Raw genomic sequence first — 20,107 nt, forward strand, 5'->3', positions numbered from 1 at the left:
TAATGCTACTGCTGGTTCTAAAGTCACTCTCTTTGCAGTTTATGCATTTTTGCATACGTCCGCATGCGTACTTCTACTGCAGCTGATCTTTAGGTGTCTGAAAGTGACTGAAGTGTTTCCTGCAGAAGAATTTCACCTCTGAACCTCAGAGAAACACTCTGCCCATTCATCATGAAGAATCAGGAACACACACTCGTTCAAACATACAGTCAGGAGAAGAGAGACCAGTGGGAACATGTGGGAATGAATACACTTCATTTAGGTTTTCCACGATGATTCATGAGATCGTGATGCGAATCAGCCTCCTAGAGCCTGAACCTTTGACCCCTGCAGCTGGAAGCAGCACATTTGGTTCTTGTTCTGAGTGATTACGTCCTTACAGTCTTTTCTTCCTTCACAGTGGTCCGTATCCTTAAATTTTCCTCGCCACTCCCTAAATTTTTCCTAAAATATTCCAAGATTTTGCTGTATCTGACATGCGTCTTTCACTACGTGAATTATCTCCTTCTAAAATAACCAATAGGAAACTATGCTAAGAAATCTGATTTTTCCCTTTTCTTAGTTTGTCCGGTTGCCTTCCCTGATCCCAGTTTGTTTAGTTTCTATCATTACCCACCGTATATCCCCTCAGCACACACCTGGGGTTCTGGTGATTGTTGTTTTCCCTCCTATAAATTAAAGATGCCATGACTACTGAATTTAGATAACAGGCTCCAGACCAAAGTGATCAAAGTCGGCAGCTTTTCGATGGGTCTCTGCTTCAACACACCTGAATCAAATAATAAGGTAATCAGCAGGAATCTGTAGACCACAACAAGCTGCAGACTGGTAATTCACAAAGTGAATATTTTCATCTATTTCTAATTACAGTCAGTACTTAAATACCAAACCACCAAAAATATTCATATTCTCACCAGTGGATGACCACGCCAAGGCTCCATATCTGTAGACATGGCTAATGTCACTGAGGAAGAGTGATCGCTTCAGGAGGAGGAAACTTAAAAGGCTCTTTGTGTGTTTGAAGAACTCTGATGTCTGGACTGCATTTATATTCTGTTACTTTTTTTTTTCTTTTTTGCACATTTTCTTAGACATAATAACAAGTGAGTTCTGGGAGGTTTTTTTTCGTGTGAGGTGTTAGAACCACCACTGTGTAGATTATATATGCTCTGTTGGTAAGAGACTGAAGGGATAAGACAGATGAGGGAGACGCAGAGAGTGTGTGAACTTCATGTTAATCATGTGAAGTGATGAGAGGGTTGAGAGTTTTTATTGTGAAAGAGCTGGCCCGCTTTTTTTGAAAAGTCAGAGTGTGAAAAATACCTGACCCCGCTACTTAAAACTAATGGACTCATCCATTAAAGCCTTGTAAAAACACAGCCTAAGTGGAGGAGCATTAACTTCAGAGTAGGCTGGAATGCATGTATGTGTGTGTGTGTGTGTGTGTGTGTGTGTGTGTGTGAGTGTGTTTGAGCAGCAACTGATTGTCAAAGTGATAGATGAGTGTTTGTGTATTGTATGTGTACAGTCGTGAGTGAAGGCCTGTGTGTGGATGGGTGAGGCTGGTGTGTCTTTGGAGTTCAGTGTGTGGCAAAAAGATGAATTGGCCCACAAGTTATTCAGTTATTTCCTGTTTTAATAAATCAGAGAGCAGTGTGGGGTCTCTCACAGCCCCACTGTGGTGCTACTGCACTCACATTCAAACCCTCACAGTGACATCAATTGCTGTGGACAGCTGGGGAGAAAACTCTTTCAGTTCACATCTTACTTGGTTAAATTAAACATTTGAACCACAATTTATTATTTGGGCAACGTGGAATGTCATGAAAAAAGTTGAAAACCAGCCAAAGTAGAAAAGAAGCATAATGAGTAAAAAAAACAACTTGATAATTAAAATGCAATAACGGCAATAAAAACAATGGAAACAATTGGTCCCTTTTTATTTTGTTCTTAGAGTACTTAAATTACACATAAAAAGAATTATGTAAGAATAAACTCATTGTTTTAGTTTGTGTTCTTCATGATCTTTCTTCCCGTCTGACCCTGGATGTTCTTCAGGTCTCCTCTGCTCCTCAGCCCTCCTGGCTGTGTACAACCTTTGCCACAGATGTGGGAGTCACTGCTTAAAACCACAACAGTTGTAAGATATGGAGAGGAGCAACGGCAGGCCTAAAATCCCATGGATTTTACACTTTAATTAAATGTTATAAGTGACTGTGGTAATAAGGAGAAGAACCACAAAACAAATGCCAGAACCCGAACTGTAGACACGAGAGTTTGCTTTGGAACAGATTTGAGCTTAATGAGAAGCACACTCTGGTAGAGATTGTGTTTTTCAGTCTTCAGATTAATTATATATAATTGCAGGCCATGCTTCTCTGTGGAGATGGATATCTGGTGCAGCATTTAGCTTTATGTGTGAGTTGGACTGTGATGGTCAAACAGTCAGTCTGTGCTTATTTAAAGCAGAGCAACATCTGTGGCCTTCGATGACCTTTGGTTGATGTGATCCAGCCTCGTTGGCTTGTGTTTTACCACGATGTCACCAGGATTTTTTGGAAAATAGCTCTTGTCTAAGTATTTTAAAATCTATGAACTAAACATTGGCATGGAAAATATTGCATGGATGTTACTGTTATTTCATATCTTTCTTTCTTTTTCTTTTTTTTTTTCCAAAACAGAATTATACCAAAGGCTACAGACAGATTAGCATGAAACTTTTACCAGAGGTGGGACACGGCCCAGCGTATGCCTGGAGGTTGGCTCAGATCCTGAGTTCAGAACATTTTATTAACTTATGTATTTATTTTTCTACTACCTTCATTATCCATTGTCCTTAACCTTAAGCAAAAACCAAATTGAATAAAATCTTGAGCTTTTTCCAAAATAAAACTTGAGCAATGGAAAGTTATAACATATAAGAGGTTCTAAATGCTTTCTTATGGAGCTTTGTGAAGGGTTTCTACAGACTGGCATTAAGCACATCAAAGATAAAATACACCCAAGATGTGAAGTTGTTTCTTTTAGATTCATTCTTTCCCAAAGAGATTTCTGGAGAAGTCTGAAGAGGTCACAGAGTTCTTCTAAAATATAGCCACAGCATGTTATTTTCATTAGTTTGTTATTTTAAAGCTGGATATTTCAGACAAAACACAAACTTCTTAAAATACATTATTTTAAATCGATCAAGCAGTGAATTGGCGCAGTGAATATTTGTACCTGTTTAAGGTATCTGCTGCCCTCTCGTGGGTGGAAGAGGAAATATTTCAAGACGTGGAGAAAGGAAGGTCACGAGAAACGGGATTGGTAATTTTACTGTCTTTAATGTTTCTCCCGGTGCCTATGCTGAAAGGAAGCACCAGAATGCTCTTTCACAAAACACAGAGGATTAAACCAAAACGCCCTCACTCTGGAGGGAGACCAGCCCCATGGTGATTAGTGAGTGCTACCACAATAACCACGGCACCATTCAGATGCACCATTAATTTAAAGTATTATAAATAGTGTGTTGAATATGTAAGCTCCAGAATTAACATAAAATTGCCTGACAGACCCACATCTAGCTACTTAAGGCAATATTGTGTTCAACTCCTTCTAAACTCCTAAAGAACAATATGCCTTTCCAGTCTGTTCTATACGGTATGTTTTGCTGCCTGCACTTACAACCTAGAAGGAAATATATGAGAATTAATTATAACTTAATCTGGCATTAGGAATGACTGGCTATGTGAAAGTAACAGATTTAACATGTAAGAATATCTGTTGTCCACAGCAAAGCTTCATTTGATGCAGCCACAATGTATCTAAAGTGTTCTAAGCCAGGGATTTAAAGGGCAAAGCACTGTTTTGAAGAAAGCTGGCCCTGCTCTGGGACTACTATGGAGATTATGGTACAAGAATATGAAAATAAAAATATATATAATAAAATCAAGAATATAACAGACAACCGTGAGCATCTTCTTCAAGAGACTGTATACAACAGAGCTTCTTCATTCAGAAAAATTGCGTAATAAAAAGGAGAGCACTTTTTGTTCTGCATAAGCTCCTCCCTTGCCGCTGGTGAAGGTTTTCCAACCGCCTAGTGCGACGTTGCACAGAAAGGAGCAGACCCACACAAACACAGACCCGGAAGCATAACGCTAACAGTAAACACAGCTGTAAGGTTGTGTTTTGTCTTCTGAAAGATGGTGTACGTGTCCAACGGTGAGTGGATTGTACTTTCTTCACCACTCTTTTGTTAAAATTAAGTGATATGTGCAGCTTTGTATTGAAATCAGAATGTATATAGACATTTTCAAGGTTACGTAATGGTTTGTTTTGGGACCATTAAGCTATAATTAGCGGTTCAGTTCGTTAGCTTAGCCTTTCTGAGTTAGCTTAGCAGCTGTCAACTGACAGTACGTGTGTATTTTTTTATATCACTTTAACATAATGTACCTCAAAATAACAAGAATTAAAAGACGTGTTTTTGTGTCTGTCATACTTCAAGTGGATTTTATGTAGATAACACTTTAATAGAAGTCAAATCAGTGGCAGATAACAGAGAATTGAACATTTGCTGTTTCGATTAACATTAATATTAAACTGTTTTTGTAACTTAATGTTTCCTACTTCAGGCCAGGTCCTGGACAGCAGGTCTCAGTCCCCCTGGAGCTTGTCGTTCCTGACTGATATGTTCTGGGGGGCTGTGGAGTTCGTCAGCCTCTTGTGAGTTAACCAGTCCAGAGATTTGAAAAGTTTGTTATTATGTAGTCATTACCCATAGAGTGATATTTATCATGTGTTTATTGCTGTTAATTTGGACGATTATTGCTTACAGCTAATAAAACTTAAGATTCTGTTTCTCAGAAAAATTGAACATTGCAAAAACACAAAATACTATGTGTCTTGAAACGGCAGGTGTTAGCTGCAAAAGGTCATTTCCAAAGAACCTGGTTTTTTTGAGTATTGTATTCAAGCATATAGATAGAAAATTTGGTGGAAGAAAAAAGTGTCAGTACCAGAACTTATTTCTATGCATTTGGCATTTCTGTCAGAAATTCATTTTTTATTTGGCTGTATGTCCAGGAGAACATATTTTCACTAGTTTTTCTTTTTTTTTTTTTTTTGTCTTTACATGCAAGTCATAGTCATGAAAGTGCTTGAAATGCATCATTATGTGTTTATCGCATGCAGATACTTTGAGTATAAACTGGTCTGTTATGTACATAAATTAACTTTTTATATTTCGTGGGGATTCCCCTGTGAATGTAAAGATTAAATCTGGCCTTGTTTATCCCCTGTCGGTTATACCCAACTTGGTGCAGTATTGTCTTAATGAGGCATATACAGATATCAAAATCTGTATAACACAGGTGTTGTGCTATAAGCAACTATCCTACAAAGCTGTTATTTCATATAGTCTGTTCTGACTTTTTGTTTTCTACCAGTTTTAGGACAATACTTCACCCTGACATGTCAAGGAATGGAAATGTGGCCTCATCACGCTTCAGTGATGGCAGAGGGTAAGTCCCAGTAGCACAGTCACCTCACTACTGATGCATGGAAACTGAGAACGAAACATCTGAGAACAGCTCTGCTACAAGAGAAGGGATTGCCAGTTATTACTTTTTCACCTGAAATGCTTTGAAACCTTACTAATTTACTACATGCAGACATTGGGTTGATCACTTTTACACCCATGGATTTTTGAGCTCTGTGGTCATATCTACTTGATTCTGCAGACCTCCAGGTCCTCCTGGTGGCAGAAGGCGGATGGGTCGAATAACTCACGGAGCAGGTCCCAGCCCTCCTCCAATGGGTGGAGGAGGATGAGGAAGGTGAGTAACACTAATTTATGGAGTTTGTTGCTTTCTTTGCTTATTCATTAAGTTCTGGTAGCTACTGCAGAAATAAGTTGCTTTTAGCCGAACTGAGTTTAATGTCCACTGCCTCCAAAAAAAACCCTATTTGACGTTTTAAGGAATATAAATAACGTCGTTCCTGTACATTTCTTCACTTTAGGTAAACGCCTGCACATACAGTGTGGGCGTGGGGCCGAGGCACAGTGTCTGTCCTCTGACAGCACGCAGACGGTAACGGCGCCGTGCTGAAGCCCTTCTTCATCAGCTGCCACTGCTGCTTGCAGTTTCTTGACGCCTTTCCGGGAATACCTACACACAGGAGCCGGATTGGCCGATTCAGCAGCGTCCCTCCTTCCCGTTTCTGTTTTCCCTCTGCTTCTGACCTTCCAGGTCACTGTCTTACTCATTTAGGATCTCGTCATCATTTAGTTTCTTTCTTTCTTTTTTTTTTTTTTTTTACTTTGTGTTTAAATAAATAATCTATGCTGAAACCAACACACACATATAGCGTAAACTGTATAAAGCAGGGACAATTGTTTATATTTTTTTTTGGTTAAGATTTTACAATGTAGTTATTTTGTGAGTGGAAAAATAAAATAAAAATAATAACTTGTCATATAGACACAAAGAGTTAAAATATTTTTGCCCATAAATTAAGAAATGATTTTTTTTCCAAATGAAGTTATTTTTCTTCAAATGAGACAGAGTTTATTTACACTTCCTGCATGAAAATGGGAAAACTGGAATCTTTACAGAACAATGAAAACTCTATAAAATACATCACACATCCTGGGTTATAACCAGAACAACTTTACATACCAAATGACATATCAACTTGTCGCTTTCCTGGTCTGCCTTCTCGCATATAAACGCTGCATTTTTAGCTTAGGGACCTCGGTTGGGTTTCACCAGACGAATGCAGCTCTTTCTCGGAGCATCCTGACACCAAAGCGCTGCCACTCTCTCTGGTGAATCCACATCTCCTGCGTGGTGTCCAGGCATGCGAGCACCGCTCCACCCTTCCATGAAATCAGCCTGGGGTCCATGTCCTTAGGCACAAACACACCAGTGCATATAGTATGTCATGAAATATGTAATATATTTCAGATAGTAGGAGACGCAGCACTGCATAAATTTTGTAAAGTGTTAAGTAAAAAAAAAAAAAAGTCAGTTTTGTGCCATTATCTATTAAAATTCAAGCAATAACTTAAAGTAGATATAGAATTTGAATAAGTTTAGTAAAATCAATAATTATGACTGAATTTATCAGTGAATCATGATTTGATAAGCACTTCAATGGAAATTTTAGGATGAAATAAAAAAAAGGAGAAAAAATAATAAAACTACATGTGGAGGTTATTACCTTTGGTCGTGTGATGACTTCCACGTTATCCACCAGCCTTCTGAAGGACGGCGGCATCTTGTTGATGATGCGATGAAGCAGGAACTCCTGAGCTCCGTGAAACATGAGCCCCCCTCCCACCACCAGGATGGAGCTGTACATCTTCCGTTTGGTTTCGTCTGACGCTTCAGACACAAAAATAAAAGCTTTCATTGCCTCTGGGATGTGCTTTATTATATCCTATTTCAAGATGTTTTGAATGGTTTCCCTACATCACTTATTTATGTTTTGTGATCTCGTCCTACTCCCATATTATTCAGTCTTTCTACTAAAACACGTTAGTCGCTTTATTTCACTCCTCCCACCACTTTCTTACCACAGCAGTCGATGCTATGCAGGATAGCCTTGTCCAGGCCCAAAGCCTTGCTCTCGAACTGGCTAATGATGGCCGTCTTCCTGGAGAGGTGAGTGGACAGCGGCTCTTCCGCCTCTCCTGGACCCATCAGACACTCGCCCTGGGTTGGCCCCAGCTCCATTTCTCCAAGCATCCCTCCTCCTGCTGCACTCCCGCTCCCACAGCCTCTGGGCATGTCTGACATCTCCCCCATCCTCCCTTGGCAGCCCAGCTCACCATCCAAACCTCCACCTGGCCTGGAAACGGCCTTACGCTCAGCTGCAGATTTAGAGGACTGTTGGGGAGGAAAAAACAAAAAAATCATACACTAAACAAAACAAAAGAACCAGCAATTATTTATCTGAATAAATGCAACTTCAACCAGTGTGTGGTAATGTGAGTTACCTGGTCCCCTTTGCTCTGTGTGGACAGCAGGTAGTGTTCATCATGGGGATCTTCTGAGTTACCTTGGGAACGGTGCTGTAGTGATGTCATTTTCTGACCAACGATGCCGAATGTGCTTGGGTAGAACAGACCCATTGGCGCCTACAGAGGATACCGACATGTTTTTCTTGGCAAAATTACAGACTCTTCTTACAACTGCTTTAAACGGATACCTGTAATTTTTCATCCCCGAGTCGAATCTGGTATAAAAGAGCCGGGGCTTCCGGGAAACGTGTCTGAAATTCATGATCCTGTAACCCTGATATGTCCTGTTATAAACAGACAAAGACTGTTTTTGAAAATAACTTCAAAATCCTCCATTAAAAAAACTCAAGATAACAGACAGTACCAATTTAAAATGCGACTCTGGAAGAAAAAAATGTTTCCCTCAAACTCTTAATTACTCATAAATTATCTCCTCAACTAACACAAACCTGATCCAGGTGACAGAACGTCTCCTTTAGATGCTGCAGGAGCTGACAGTCCAGCCTGCTGGTCAGCTGGCAGTCTCTGTAGGGAAACCCTGCCCTCTGCAGGAGCCAGAAGAAAATGCGGGTCACGTCTGAACCGCCGTAGGCCAAACAGAGCCTGCAGAGTGGAGGAGCAAATACACACACAAACGCATGAAATGCAAGAAATCAACTTTTTTCTGTTGTTTATAAGTTTGTGATTTGCAGCACTTCCCCACCTCGAGTTTCGATGGGACACTCCATCCTCAACACAGCAGATGCTGGTCTTCTGATCGCCCACATCCACGACACAAGCGCTGCTCAACCCGCTGCCGAATGTCGCGCACACAGACTCCTGGTGCACAATGATGGCTGCAAATCACACATATTTGCACTCCTTAAAGCAGAAACCATGAAGCAATGAACAGTTTATTAACATGTGCGCCTTGAGATAATGCTCATAGCTTTTCATATTTTGTCCCAGTTTTGTAAAAAAAAAAAAAGAAAAATGGGTTAAAGGGAACAGAATCCTAGATTTGAAAAGCTCATCAAAACATACCCGAAAAGACTTGGTTAAAATTTAAATTTAGAAAAACCAACACAGTTTTCCCTGTCTTAACAACTCTGTACTGCTTTGTATTGGTGGACCACGTTAAATTCCAACAAGACAACAGAGTGTGTGATTGCAATGTGTCAGTATGGAGAGGATTAAGGAATGTGAAGACATTTGCAACAGTAAACGCCTGGTGGTCAATACCTGAAAAGCCCATGTTATGTAGCAACATGTTGACAATTTCCTTTACATGCTGTCTGTTGTAGATGTCGGGGACCAACAGGATGCATCTGTAATACTAGAAGTCATGAACAAATAAAAAAGAAAATCAAAGGTTGATGCAGCAAAAGGACGTTTTTCATCCAACTTTGGAAGGTTAATTGAGGTTGAAGCTTTTTACACTGCAGAACTACAGCAAAAATGATACAAATTCCATCAATAGAAACCTTTCCTTATTAAATTTCCTTGTATTTCTTTCTAGTGTGAAAAGAATGCAAAGAGATGAGGCATAAAAAGCTGAAATGAGGCTTTTACCTTTAACTCTTTTAGGGGAATCTCCAGATGCTTCTGAATGACGTAACTCCACAGCGTCTCGAGATCAGCCAGCACTGCGGTCAGAGACCCTCCAGAGCCAGAATGCACATTGAGCTGACCTCTGACCACGGGCCAGTGGAGGTTGTAGCAGTCTGATGGATTCACATACAGAGCCTGTAATAAGAGATGATCAAGATGGCTGAACAATAAATGAACCACACAGAACATATCAAACATTATACAGACACTGTATATTGTTTTATTGTGTGTTTTACCTCCTCTCCCACCAGATAATTGGGATGGTGGCTTGTGTTTGTCCACTTCACTCTTGAACTGCTGTCTAGAACTGCTGGACGGATCTGACAGTTATAAGCCCTGGCCTGAAAACACAGACAAGAAGTTGAATCGAGTGACTTCCTCCCCAAACACCACATAATACAACCAATCCGTGTTGCTACGGCATCAACAGCCATTTCAAAACTTCTATCCTTTCCACACCGGTTGTCCCTTCTGTAAACAAACCTGTTCAGCAGACACAGGAGTCCTTCTCACACCGTTGGACATCTTCTTGGACCAGATGGCCTGGTCCACCATTTTCAGTCCATTCTGCCTCTGCTCACTGCTCTCCGCCTTCTGTTGGAAAATGAAGACAAATCGATCATATCAAAAACAGCCAGGTACGACAGGAGTGCGTTAGAATCGTACCCGTTTAATAGTGACTTACATTAAGACCCTCTCTCAGCAGCCAAGCATCTTCATACCTAGCCTGTCCACCCTGCTTATGTCGCCGTGCGATTACGTGAGGAATGATGACAGGAAGGGTGTCTGTGGCTCGGCCAATGCGAAGCGTTCTTGACCCAGGGTGGATCACAATAACAAAATTGCTCTGTATTTGCTATGAGACATAAAGGTAATACATTTTAATGTAAAATATAAACAATGAATGGTTGTGCATACATAAACTATATTTAAAAAAGTAAAAAATATCTCAGGTGCTTCACAGTGAAAATCTGAAATCCATCCTAGCACATGTTGTATAACATATAGCTTAGTGTTAGAGCATTAAATAAGATTTTATTTGCCATTTACAGAAAAAAAAAGGAAATTTAAAGTTCTAAGCGTTCAGGGAATCTATTTTAAGACTTAAAAAACACTATTATTTTTTTAAAAGAAAATATTAATTTATTTGGATGACAGTGTTCAGGACATAGCTCTGAAGAGCCATCTACATTTAAATCAGATGTCAAAACACAGCTTCACTTTTATTTTCTTTTAATTTTATCCTTAAACTAAACTTTTACACACAACCCAAAACCAGAAGGAAAAAAATAACTATTGTATTATAGCTTGTAAAAAAAATTGTTTTAAAAATGAAAAGTTATTTTTTCTACTTAATAAAAGAAAACCAAATAGATAAAGTTTAGTGAAGTGAAATATTTAGATGAAATAAAAAAGAAAAGAAGGGTAAATACTTCCTGAGCAGGTTCAGAGATAGCTGCAGGAGCGATGGGTCTCTTCACTCCGCGCTGCTGCTCCTTCTCTTTCTCCTTGTCCCGCTCCTTTTCCTTCTCCTTCCCGCTGTCCTGCTCTTTCTCGGCCTGCGTCATGGTCACTTTTTACATTTTAGTCAAAACATGTCAGGAAAAAGATAGATTGGTGTTTTACAAAGCGACTCAAAATGTAACAATATATTTCCAGTCTTACTTCGGTCAGTGTAGGTTTTACTTCCGTGTTTTATCACGTGACTCTTCTTCGCGGGGAGTTTTAGTGGTCACAGAGTTGCATTATCGCCATCAACTGGTAGAAAGCGTTGATTACATGACAGTTCTGCAAAATGATGCAAATACCGCTGACTTTACTCTGATTACCAATTTCTGGGGCCTTCTTGTAATTCTCTCAGCTTTAAATTTGGAAAGTAAAAGTTGGACGCATTATTCAGCTGCAACCTTTAAACTATTTTTTGTAACAGAATACAAAATACAACAAAAAAAGTCTAAACTCTATTAAATAGTCATTTTCCTAAAATGTTTGTCCGTATGGTGGTACTTTGAGAGTAATTGACGTTGTTTGAAAAGGTTTGAAAATCACTGCATCAACCCAAACAGGCTAAATAATACCAAGAAGAAACAAAAAACATAAAAACATCTATCACTTGGTGACAAATAATGGAACATTATAATGGGCATATGTCTGCTTCAACTTTTTTTATATCTATAACTTATCTGCTTATTTCATCTTCTGCATTCTGTGTGATGGTGGCTGGTTCTGCACAAAAATATCAGTTCTGCTGTTAAACGAAAAGGAGAAAAAATTAACTGCAAACTGGTTTCCATCTAAGAAACAGTCAAAACTGTTTCTTAGATGGAACTCCTAAACTAACAGAGTGTGTGCAATTTTACAAGACAATACCCATCTGTCATCTGCTTTTACAGAATCCTGAAAACTAATCCTGCTAATCCCGTTTTTCTATTTTCCATAACCACTAAACAACCTGACCTGGATGAGCTTGAGGGCATATGAATATTTTCCACTTGTGAATAATTGCTTTTGTTGTAGAATTAATTACCCCAAATAGTTTGGAAATAGCCTGGAACCATTCGATTGTGTTGAATTGAATTCCTTTAAACAACAAACTGCTAAGCTCTCAGTTTGCTGAGAGCTTAGCAGCTTGTGTATCATTTAACAGCGATACACAAACCTGCTGGCGAACAGCTGTTTAAACATTAAACTATCTAAATCAAAAAAACATACACATATTCTTACTCCTACTTTTTCACATGCCACAATACAACCAGAAACTCCAAAGTATTGTGTTATTGTCCTCCTGTACTGATTATTTTAAGAGTCAGGGTTACCAATAGATACAAACTATCGAGTTTTATTTCTTAGTAGCATCTTGGCTCCATCCTGTGACTTCAAATGAATTTTAATATCAACTGGAGATATTTTCTTGAGTATTCCTTTTGGTCCTCAAGATAAGTTACAGCAAAAAGTACAGCATGGATTTGCCCTCCTTGCTACTATTACCTTTGTTTTCAAGGTAAACTTTCAAATCTTGTCAAGGATTATTGATTATAATTACAACTGGACTTTTACAGGCCAAACACGCAGATATGCTTTGATTTAAACCTTCTTAATGAAGAAACATGTCAACATGCCACTATTTACGCTGTGTTAAGGATCATGTGCAGTTAGTTTGTTGTCATATGTTCATTTTGGATATACAGTTGACCAACTACAAAATATTTCTTTTAACAATGTTTTTTCTTCTTAAAATTCAGAATTCAGACTTGTCCTCTTTTTGGAGGATTCTCCCATTTGAGCTGTTAATCTCTGCAGCTTCTTCAAAAATACCAAGGACTTTTTGGCTGCTTTACTGATTTGCATTCATCTTACCAAGCCTCTCTGGATAGGTTGATATCACATTTGGAGTTGTGGCATAATTTTTCAGTTTTAGGATGATGACTTGAACAGAGTTGTGTGAGATGAGTTTGCAATGGTTTTACATAACCTAACTCCGCTTTAAACTTGTACACAACTTTACATCTGAGCTGCTTGATGTGTTCCTCATTAGGAGGATGTTTATTGACTACTATTCTCTAGCAAACCTTAGTGGTCTTTAGAACAAGCCATTCCTAAACTGAAATTAAGTTACCGGGAACCTCGTTTTAGTGGATAGGAGTCTTCCAAATGCAATTGGTTGCACTAGATTTTATTTAGGGGTATCAAAGCAAAGCCAAGTACTGACACAGAACTGTCTTTTCAGTTTTTTTATTTGTAAAATGTTTAACATACAATTCCCCTTCTGCTCCAAAATTATGCACCATTTGGTGTTGCTCTATCAATAAAACACAGAGTCTAGATGCTTAAAAAGGCAGCATGTCAAGAATTTCACAAATATGACTTTGAGAAAAATAACTGATAATGAACAGCTCCTAAAATATTTTATACAATTTAGAAAATAAAAGTTAAGGATATGTTTGCTCCAATTACAATGACAGCAATGTACCTGAAGGTCAAGTTCAAAGTACATTCTTTTGGAAATTAACACATGTGATTTTATAAAAATAATGCTATTCAAACATTGAATAAAATGCTAACTAGGAGGTTACAGAAGATAGAAAACAGTAACACAGACAGAAAAAATATAATATGAATTCTGTTTTTATCTGCAGCTCAACCTTTTCAACAAAGATCTTTATTTAGGGACATCCAGCTTCTTTGCGCCGAGCATTTCTATAGCTTCCCTTAATTTCATTGTGCTGTTCTGGCTGTACAAAATCTTATGTTTGAACAGCAGCGACGATATCTTCTTCCCAACCTTCCTCTGAGAATGAAGGCTCTTGCAGAGTCTGTTCAAATCTTTCATCAGACAGAAAGCCCTGCACGTCTGCAGCTCTGGCGGCAGCACACAAGAGTTCTTGTCCTTTTCCGCATGCAGCTGCACCACCCAGAACTTGGCCAGCTCAGTGGCACTCCTGGCGTGTCCGGCCACCATGTTGAGAATCAGAGGGTAAAGGTCACCAGTTGCAGCTGGGATGGAATGTCTTGGGAGGCTACTGGCAGGGGTGCAGGGTCCCGGCATAGAAGAAGGCTACAAGGACATAAAAACATTATTTATTTATTTTTACAAGAAGCAGAAGTGGTCAGAGTTAAGGAATGAAAAGAGAAACACAACTCACAGTTTCCACCTGAGGGGAGACGATCAGGACGCGGTCCGCACCCTTTACTTGTTCAGTTAACCAGCGCAGCGGTCCCAGTTCTGCAATCTTTCCCTGCTGCCACATATCAATCGCCACTCTGCAGCCACCGTGCCATTGCAGAAACTCAGCCAGCGCCACCACCGCCTGCTGAAAGGCCGGCGTCACCGGAGGGTACACCACAACCACCGATACTGGAGTCATGGCGGCCATGGGAAGGATTTCAAAACCAGAGTAGGACAAAAACCTTTTATCTGGAGACAACAGGCGAAAAGGGGCATTTACTTAGAGCACTGATGTAGTCAAAGCACACGTTTGGTGCATGCTATTAATCAGTATGCTATGATATTTTAAATCCAAGCAGGTAAGGTATACTTTTGTGGCGAGCCAAACGACGGCAAAGCAAGTCTGCTGAAGGACTGATGCATTTTAGGTGGAAAGTGTTTTACAGTTTTAAAGATACTGACAAATCTAAACCCTCTTCAAGGGAAAGGGATGTTTGCAAACTCAAACTTATCAGTGGTTAAAACTGGGATGAAGACGTTCAACATCTATACCTGTTTATCATTTTCAGTGCTTTTATCACAGCTCAGATTAAGTATAAATATACATTTTACTTACAGATAACCAAGCAGGAAATCAAAATGATCAACGAGGCCACAACTCCAAAAACGATTCTACTGACATTCTTAACTTCTTCATTTTGTGCTGCAAAAGAAGGAAAAGATATTTAATAATTTAGACACGGCATGACAAACACCATAACAAGTGAAATATCCACATAGCTGGGATTAGAACATCCACCATGGTGTTATTGGAGCTCAGTTACGCATTTGATACAGTTCATTATAACTTACTAATTGATCGATTTGAAAACTTGGTCTTAGGATTGTCTGGTACTATGCTGAACCAGTTCAGATCACATTTAGCAGAGGTAAACTACCTTGTGTTGGTAATTATAAATGTGGATGAACAAAAATCATCTTTGGCGCTCAGAGGTCATTGTTTTTTTATTATTTCCTCCTAATATGCAAGAAAATGAGGCAAGAAGAATTAACTTTTAACAAGTGCATAACACCTGATACTGAGCCTACTGTTATCTTAGAAACGTCGCCAAAATGACTGGTTTCCAGTCAATAGAGGAAAGAGAAAATGGTTCTTCTATTGTCAGTCGATTAAGTTGTCGTAGCAATCTGGGGTTTGGTGTTATTAGCCAGCTATTGAAGGATGTCTTTTGCTGATGATAAATACATGTTTGAAAAAGTATTGATATTTTCCAAGCAAAAAAAAAAAAAAACATTTTTGAATTGCTCTGATAGTTAAACAATTAATTTTTCCTACCTTCAGTGTTCGGCGTTGTTTGCAGAGACTTTGCAACTAAAAGAAAACAACATTAAACCTTCTCACTGTCTTCAGATTTCAAAACAAACAACAAAAACAGTACTATAGATCAGTGTTTTCCTAACACTGATCCTCAAGGCATATTGCCCAGCACACTAGATGTTTCCCTACCACACCTGATTTCAATGGATGGCTGATGAACAGGTCTCTGTTGAAAACCAATCATCTGCATCAAGTGTGTTAAAGATATTATTTGCATAGATGTTAGAGTCCTGATCCACACTCCAATTGGTGGCGGTAATGCACCATTACCTTACTTAACAACCGCCAATAAATACTACAAGAAGAATGAGAAGAATAAGAATAAGAAGCAGAATAAGAAGAAAAAAGAAAAAAGAAGGTGTGTTAAAGCAGAGAAACATGTAACACAGAGAGGGCAGTGCGCCCTGAGGAGGAGGGTTGGGAAACACTTGATATAAGAATGGCCTCTTCTTTAAGGATTATTGATCATTTAAAATGGGTCCTAGACTGGTGCTGACAACAATGACGCAACTTTTGCTGAACTTGACACCAGATTCACTTACCCAAAGTTGCCTTTGTAGAACTCGGTGCAACAGCTGCTGCAAAAAGAAAGAACGGTTCAAACATTCATGGTATGTCAAGTTTTGATTTCTAATATGGTAATTATTTAGTTTTTGTTTGCAGAATTACAGGCAAAGCACCTCTTTCTCAGTATCTTATCCAATGAATTAGTGGCATGTTAAAAAGGTTTTTTAAAAACATTCTCTCTGTTTCGTTTATTCTTCACATCCAAGTGAAGTTAAAGTTGCTGATAAACGTTCTTGAGAAGATTTGCTTACTTGTTGGTAGAGCAGGTACCCACATAGACATTGACAGTGTGGTGCTACGTCCATCTGGAGGTAATGGCTCATTATAAACGGTGGTAAGCCATGAACCATGATAATCTACATCGACTAAAAAAGAAAACCACACCTACAGGTGATACAGAAGATATTTCTTTTAGTATGGACTTTTAATTATGTAAAAAACAAAATAGTTGGACCATCATTATAGTGTGTGATCATGCTGTTTAAAATAAACATCAGCTAGTTTAGTAAGTCGTTTGTACCTTCTCCAATCCAGTAAGGTTTGCTGCAGTGAAAGGGGGATTGTATATACAGATGTGGTTCGTTAGTCCTGAGATAATCCTTGTGTACTTCAGGTATCTATAACTGGCTGCAGAGAAGAAAAAACATGGTTAGAATTGATGGTTCACATTATTATTTCTTCACAGGGATAGAAAAAAAAGCATCTGTAATTGAGCATCATTTTTAATTCCCATCTTGTCTCTATGGCATTAGGAAGCTTGATAGACTTGGACTTCATTGACTTTAAGGTGACAGCACAGACAGGTAAATACTTTATCACCAGAGAAATTTTATATCTCCAAGTAACGCGAAAAACATCAGCACAAAACAAAAACCCTACATGCATCCATTATGTCATCTTCTTATAGGCTAAGAAGACTATAACGAACTTCAGCACACAACCTGTACACATTCAATGTTAAAATAGTAAAATAACATGTATTACTGATACACACAGTACACAGTGGAGTGGGTAGTTTTATGATTTGGAATTTAAAATGTTGAATCAATTAATCTTTACCTACATCTTAAAATCTGTCTTGAGCCAGCGGTTTGTAACATCAAAAAACAAGAATGTTTATTTTTCCTACCATCGATGTTGATCGCCCAGCTTACGTTCAGCTTTCTTTCATTTCCGACCGTCAACAGTTCCAACGTCAGGTCTGTCACCTTAGACGGACAGCCTTTTAGGTCTGTTGTGGGAGGACCTAGGACACAGTGGAGTTCACAATAATCATGTAACACATTCATAGAAATCTCTGTGACAAAATATGTACCAGTGCTTTCCAAACCTGGTCACCTGGGTAGACTGTGCTATTAAAACCTTTTTTGTTTCATAATATAATGTGAAATCAATGACACCTAACTGCGTTTGTCTTTTATGATGAGACAACATTTTTTTTTAACTTTTCTTTATACTGGTGGTAATTATTATCAATGGGATTCAGCAAAATAAAATGTAGATTTTTTTTTGTATGTGTAGCTTTTACTAAAAACTAGATTAACTTAATTATTTAGGAGTGGATATCAACTATTTAACTTTGCCTATAAAACCGACACTTAAATGATTGTCATTTATTCCACAATGGGATTAAAACATTTTTATTAGTTATTTATTTATTTTTGCTCCTTTATAGATTTCTTCCGTTTTTGCTTTTTAAGTCATTCTTTGTTATTAAAAATGATCAAGAAACTGTACCAGACAAAGATGACCTGAGTGGATACAAAATTAAGATTTAAAATTCATGTCATTTACCAAGATCTTCCAGGGGAATTATTTTTCCTACCCTGACTTTTGCCTGACCAGAACAATTTTAAAAAGTGCTTAAACATCTCTGGCATTGGGAAAAACTCAATTAGAGATATCATGGAGAAAACAAGGACAGCGATGGAGGTCACCACAAGACCATGGACAATATTCAGATAGTCCCCAGAACAGTCAGGAAAATATTATATGAACTGAGGAGATAAAGAGTAGATTTTTAGGAAATTGTCCATCCTATTGCCTCTGGCATAAAATAATTTATTTTTTAAAGAATCAAAATAATCACGACAAGGTGGATGCATCATACGCAGATGAAACCACAAATTCTGCTCACTTAGAGAAAATCCTGAAGAGCGGCCGACCAACCGTAGGTCGGCATCTTTGTGCATTTGGGTTTGGATTAGGACAAAGATATGAATCAAGAAGCAATTTCAAGAATAGCTTGATATGATTCCAAGAAGCTATTCATTCTTGGAATAGCTGGTAAAAGGCTTTGGAGGATTGTTTTAAAAGTATATAAAGTACAATAATTGTAAACAATCAAATAAAATGCAGATAAACGTTGTTCAAAACGTGTCACTTCTCACTGTCACATCTTTAAGATTCTGACTCTGTTTTAGTATAATCCCAAACAAGCTGTCCTTCTTTAAAGTAGGAAGTGGGTTAAAATGCACCCACAGCAATGTACACCATTTGTTGCTAGTTATGACAAACCCTACAGCTGACTAGAGCAGCACACAACCAGCTCCTAATTTCATGGGGCTCTATAAAAGGCCAAACTGGCTCAGGTAGTTCTTTTCCCTTAATAAATTAAATTCATGGTTAAGCATCACATTTCACACACATGTGATGTCAGATCATCACAGGTTATATGACAATCAGCCTCATTGTTTATGACAACAACATGAAAAGAAGCAATAATAATAATAATAATAATAATAATTAATAATAAATACGTGGAAATAAACCCTGTGGGACAATATTTCTTTTCTAACTGTGTTATGGCAGATGAAAACAGGCTTACCGTTAGACTCCTGACAGTCCACTTTCTGTAATAAAATTTCAGAAACAAGGTTCTCAGACAATAATATCAAATGTATCTATAGTGAGTATAATGACGGATACTTACTATGTCGTGAGCTGTCCCACGTGAAGCGATGACGCAGAGACAAAACAATACAGATTGCCACATTATCAGCGTCTGATCTAGAACATTTAAACATAAAAAATAAAATAAAATAAGCATAAATGAAGATTTTGGGAGCAGCGGTGTTGATGCCCCCAGAGGACTGCAAGGCGCTCTGTGACAAAACTGTGCAGAACAAGAGAAAAACCAGCAGACTTAACCACGCCCACTCACATTTGTTGTTTTTTTCTATTTTTTTCTCCTGAGCGACAGTCGAGAGCTAAGGTAAGGGGTAAACACTCATGAAAAAAAGCTTCTTAGCGTGACACACAGTGATGCGTTTTTATGTAGGTTGGTAGGAAACGTCTCTGACTCGGTTTCATCTTGATTAAACGTAGTTTCTGAATTCACATGCAGCGGTTTTCCCTTAACATCGAGCAGAAGCAGCTAACTAGCTGTTTCACAGTTTTTCTAAGCAAATTAGGAGTTTAATCTGTAAAACTGTCACGATGATGCTGTCACCAGTACTTTAGACACTACTCAATATTTTAAAGCATTTTCGTCGATATTCAAAATCGTTTAAAAATGTGCGTTTGTCAAATACATGATGCAGACCCATCGATTATATAGGACTAAAGACTGATAAGTGTCGTGAAAGTAGCCTTTAGGAGCAAAAATAGATAATGGGAACTTTAAACGGTAGTGTTTGAATCTTAGTACAGAAATGTTTTTGCACATTCATGTTATCAGTGGAGCTAGCGTGCTGTCATTGAGTGTTAAATAACCAGTTTTTATAATAAAGCACACAGTTCTAAGTAACTGTCCTGATCCGCGTTTCACCGCTACCTTTGAACTAAACGCTGTAAATAGAAGCGGTCGGTCTGTGTTGCCATGTCTGAACAGAGGACAAAAGGGGTTCTTAGCACAATGGATTGAACTTATGCAGTTACAATTGTTACATTAATTATG

General features: G+C 38.5%; 4 protein-coding genes across 6 annotated transcripts in view; 1 reads left to right on the forward strand and 3 right to left on the reverse strand.

Annotated features, from left to right (window-relative positions):
* LOC148158483 (protein NLRC3-like) overlaps nt 1-3,430 on the reverse strand; it is a 9,172-nt gene extending 5,742 nt beyond the window's left edge. The window contains exon 1 of the mRNA XM_088007553.1: nt 3,409-3,430. Coding sequence (XP_087863679.1) covers nt 3,409-3,430 — 22 coding nt within the window. The remainder of the gene's footprint in view (nt 1-3,408) is intronic.
* Nucleotides 3,431-4,088: 658 nt separating this feature from the next.
* selenok (selenoprotein K) lies at nt 4,089-6,338 on the forward strand. 2 transcript variants are annotated; one of them, XM_088007447.1, is made up of 5 exons: nt 4,089-4,203; nt 4,617-4,707; nt 5,430-5,504; nt 5,724-5,819; nt 6,004-6,338. In XM_088007447.1, the coding sequence occupies exons 1-5, from the start codon at nt 4,185-4,187 to the stop codon at nt 6,005-6,007; spliced, it is 285 nt and encodes a 94-aa protein (XP_087863573.1). In that variant the 5' UTR covers nt 4,089-4,184; the 3' UTR covers nt 6,008-6,338. The 2 variants fall into 2 exon arrangements, with proteins under 2 accessions (XP_087863573.1, XP_014825122.1); XM_014969636.2 differs by lacking the exon at nt 6,004-6,338 and having other exon boundaries at nt 5,724-5,823.
* A 187-nt stretch (nt 6,339-6,525) lies between these two features.
* On the reverse strand, nt 6,526-11,312 carry actr8 (actin related protein 8). The gene is made up of 14 exons (XM_088007446.1): nt 11,264-11,312; nt 11,032-11,171; nt 10,284-10,454; nt 10,082-10,192; nt 9,835-9,939; nt 9,560-9,733; nt 9,230-9,323; nt 8,712-8,844; nt 8,458-8,611; nt 8,197-8,292; nt 7,985-8,125; nt 7,562-7,874; nt 7,207-7,370; nt 6,526-6,892 (listed from the first exon to the last, which is right to left on the reverse strand). Coding segments are annotated over exons 1-14 (1,941 nt in total). The 5' UTR covers nt 11,265-11,312; the 3' UTR covers nt 6,526-6,748.
* A 2,002-nt stretch (nt 11,313-13,314) lies between these two features.
* On the reverse strand, nt 13,315-19,327 carry il17rb (interleukin 17 receptor B). 2 transcript variants are annotated; one of them, XM_014969630.2, is made up of 10 exons: nt 19,142-19,327; nt 19,037-19,061; nt 17,339-17,455; nt 16,730-16,836; nt 16,461-16,593; nt 16,185-16,217; nt 15,601-15,636; nt 14,881-14,967; nt 14,242-14,513; nt 13,315-14,153 (listed from the first exon to the last, which is right to left on the reverse strand). In XM_014969630.2, exons 1-10 carry the CDS (start codon nt 19,256-19,258, stop codon nt 13,758-13,760), a joined length of 1,323 nt encoding a protein of 440 aa, XP_014825116.2. In that variant the 5' UTR covers nt 19,259-19,327; the 3' UTR covers nt 13,315-13,757. The 2 variants fall into 2 exon arrangements, with proteins under 2 accessions (XP_014825116.2, XP_014825115.2); XM_014969629.2 differs by having other exon boundaries at nt 16,185-16,220.
* Between the last annotated feature and the right edge of the window lie 780 nt (nt 19,328-20,107).

The sequence above is a fragment of the Poecilia mexicana genome, unplaced genomic scaffold (genome assembly GCF_051168715.1).
Source record: "Poecilia mexicana isolate PSO_F unplaced genomic scaffold, ASM5116871v1 scaffold_7, whole genome shotgun sequence".
Classification (NCBI taxonomy): Eukaryota; Metazoa; Chordata; class Actinopteri; order Cyprinodontiformes; family Poeciliidae; genus Poecilia; species Poecilia mexicana.

What these genes read in the sequence shown, in the direction of transcription:
- actr8 (XM_088007446.1), bottom strand. An exon ending in GTGTCCCATCGAAACTCGAG is followed by an intron (nt 8,612 to 8,711) that starts GTGGGGAAGTGC and finishes TCCACTCTGCAG; the next exon opens with GCTCTGTTTGGCCTACGGCG. An exon ending in CACAGAGCAAAGGGGACCAG is followed by an intron (nt 7,875 to 7,984) that starts GTAACTCACATT and finishes CCTCCCCAACAG; the next exon opens with TCCTCTAAATCTGCAGCTGA.
- il17rb (XM_014969629.2), bottom strand. Translation starts at nt 19,258, where the DNA reads ATGCTTATTTTATTTTATTTTTTATGTTTAAATGTTCTAGATCAGACG. An exon ending in GTGGGACAGCTCACGACATA is followed by an intron (nt 19,062 to 19,141) that starts GTAAGTATCCGT and finishes ATTTTATTACAG; the next exon opens with AAAGTGGACTGTCAGGAGTC. An exon ending in ACCTTACTGGATTGGAGAAG is followed by an intron (nt 16,594 to 16,729) that starts GTACAAACGACT and finishes TATCACCTGTAG; the next exon opens with GTGTGGTTTTCTTTTTTAGT.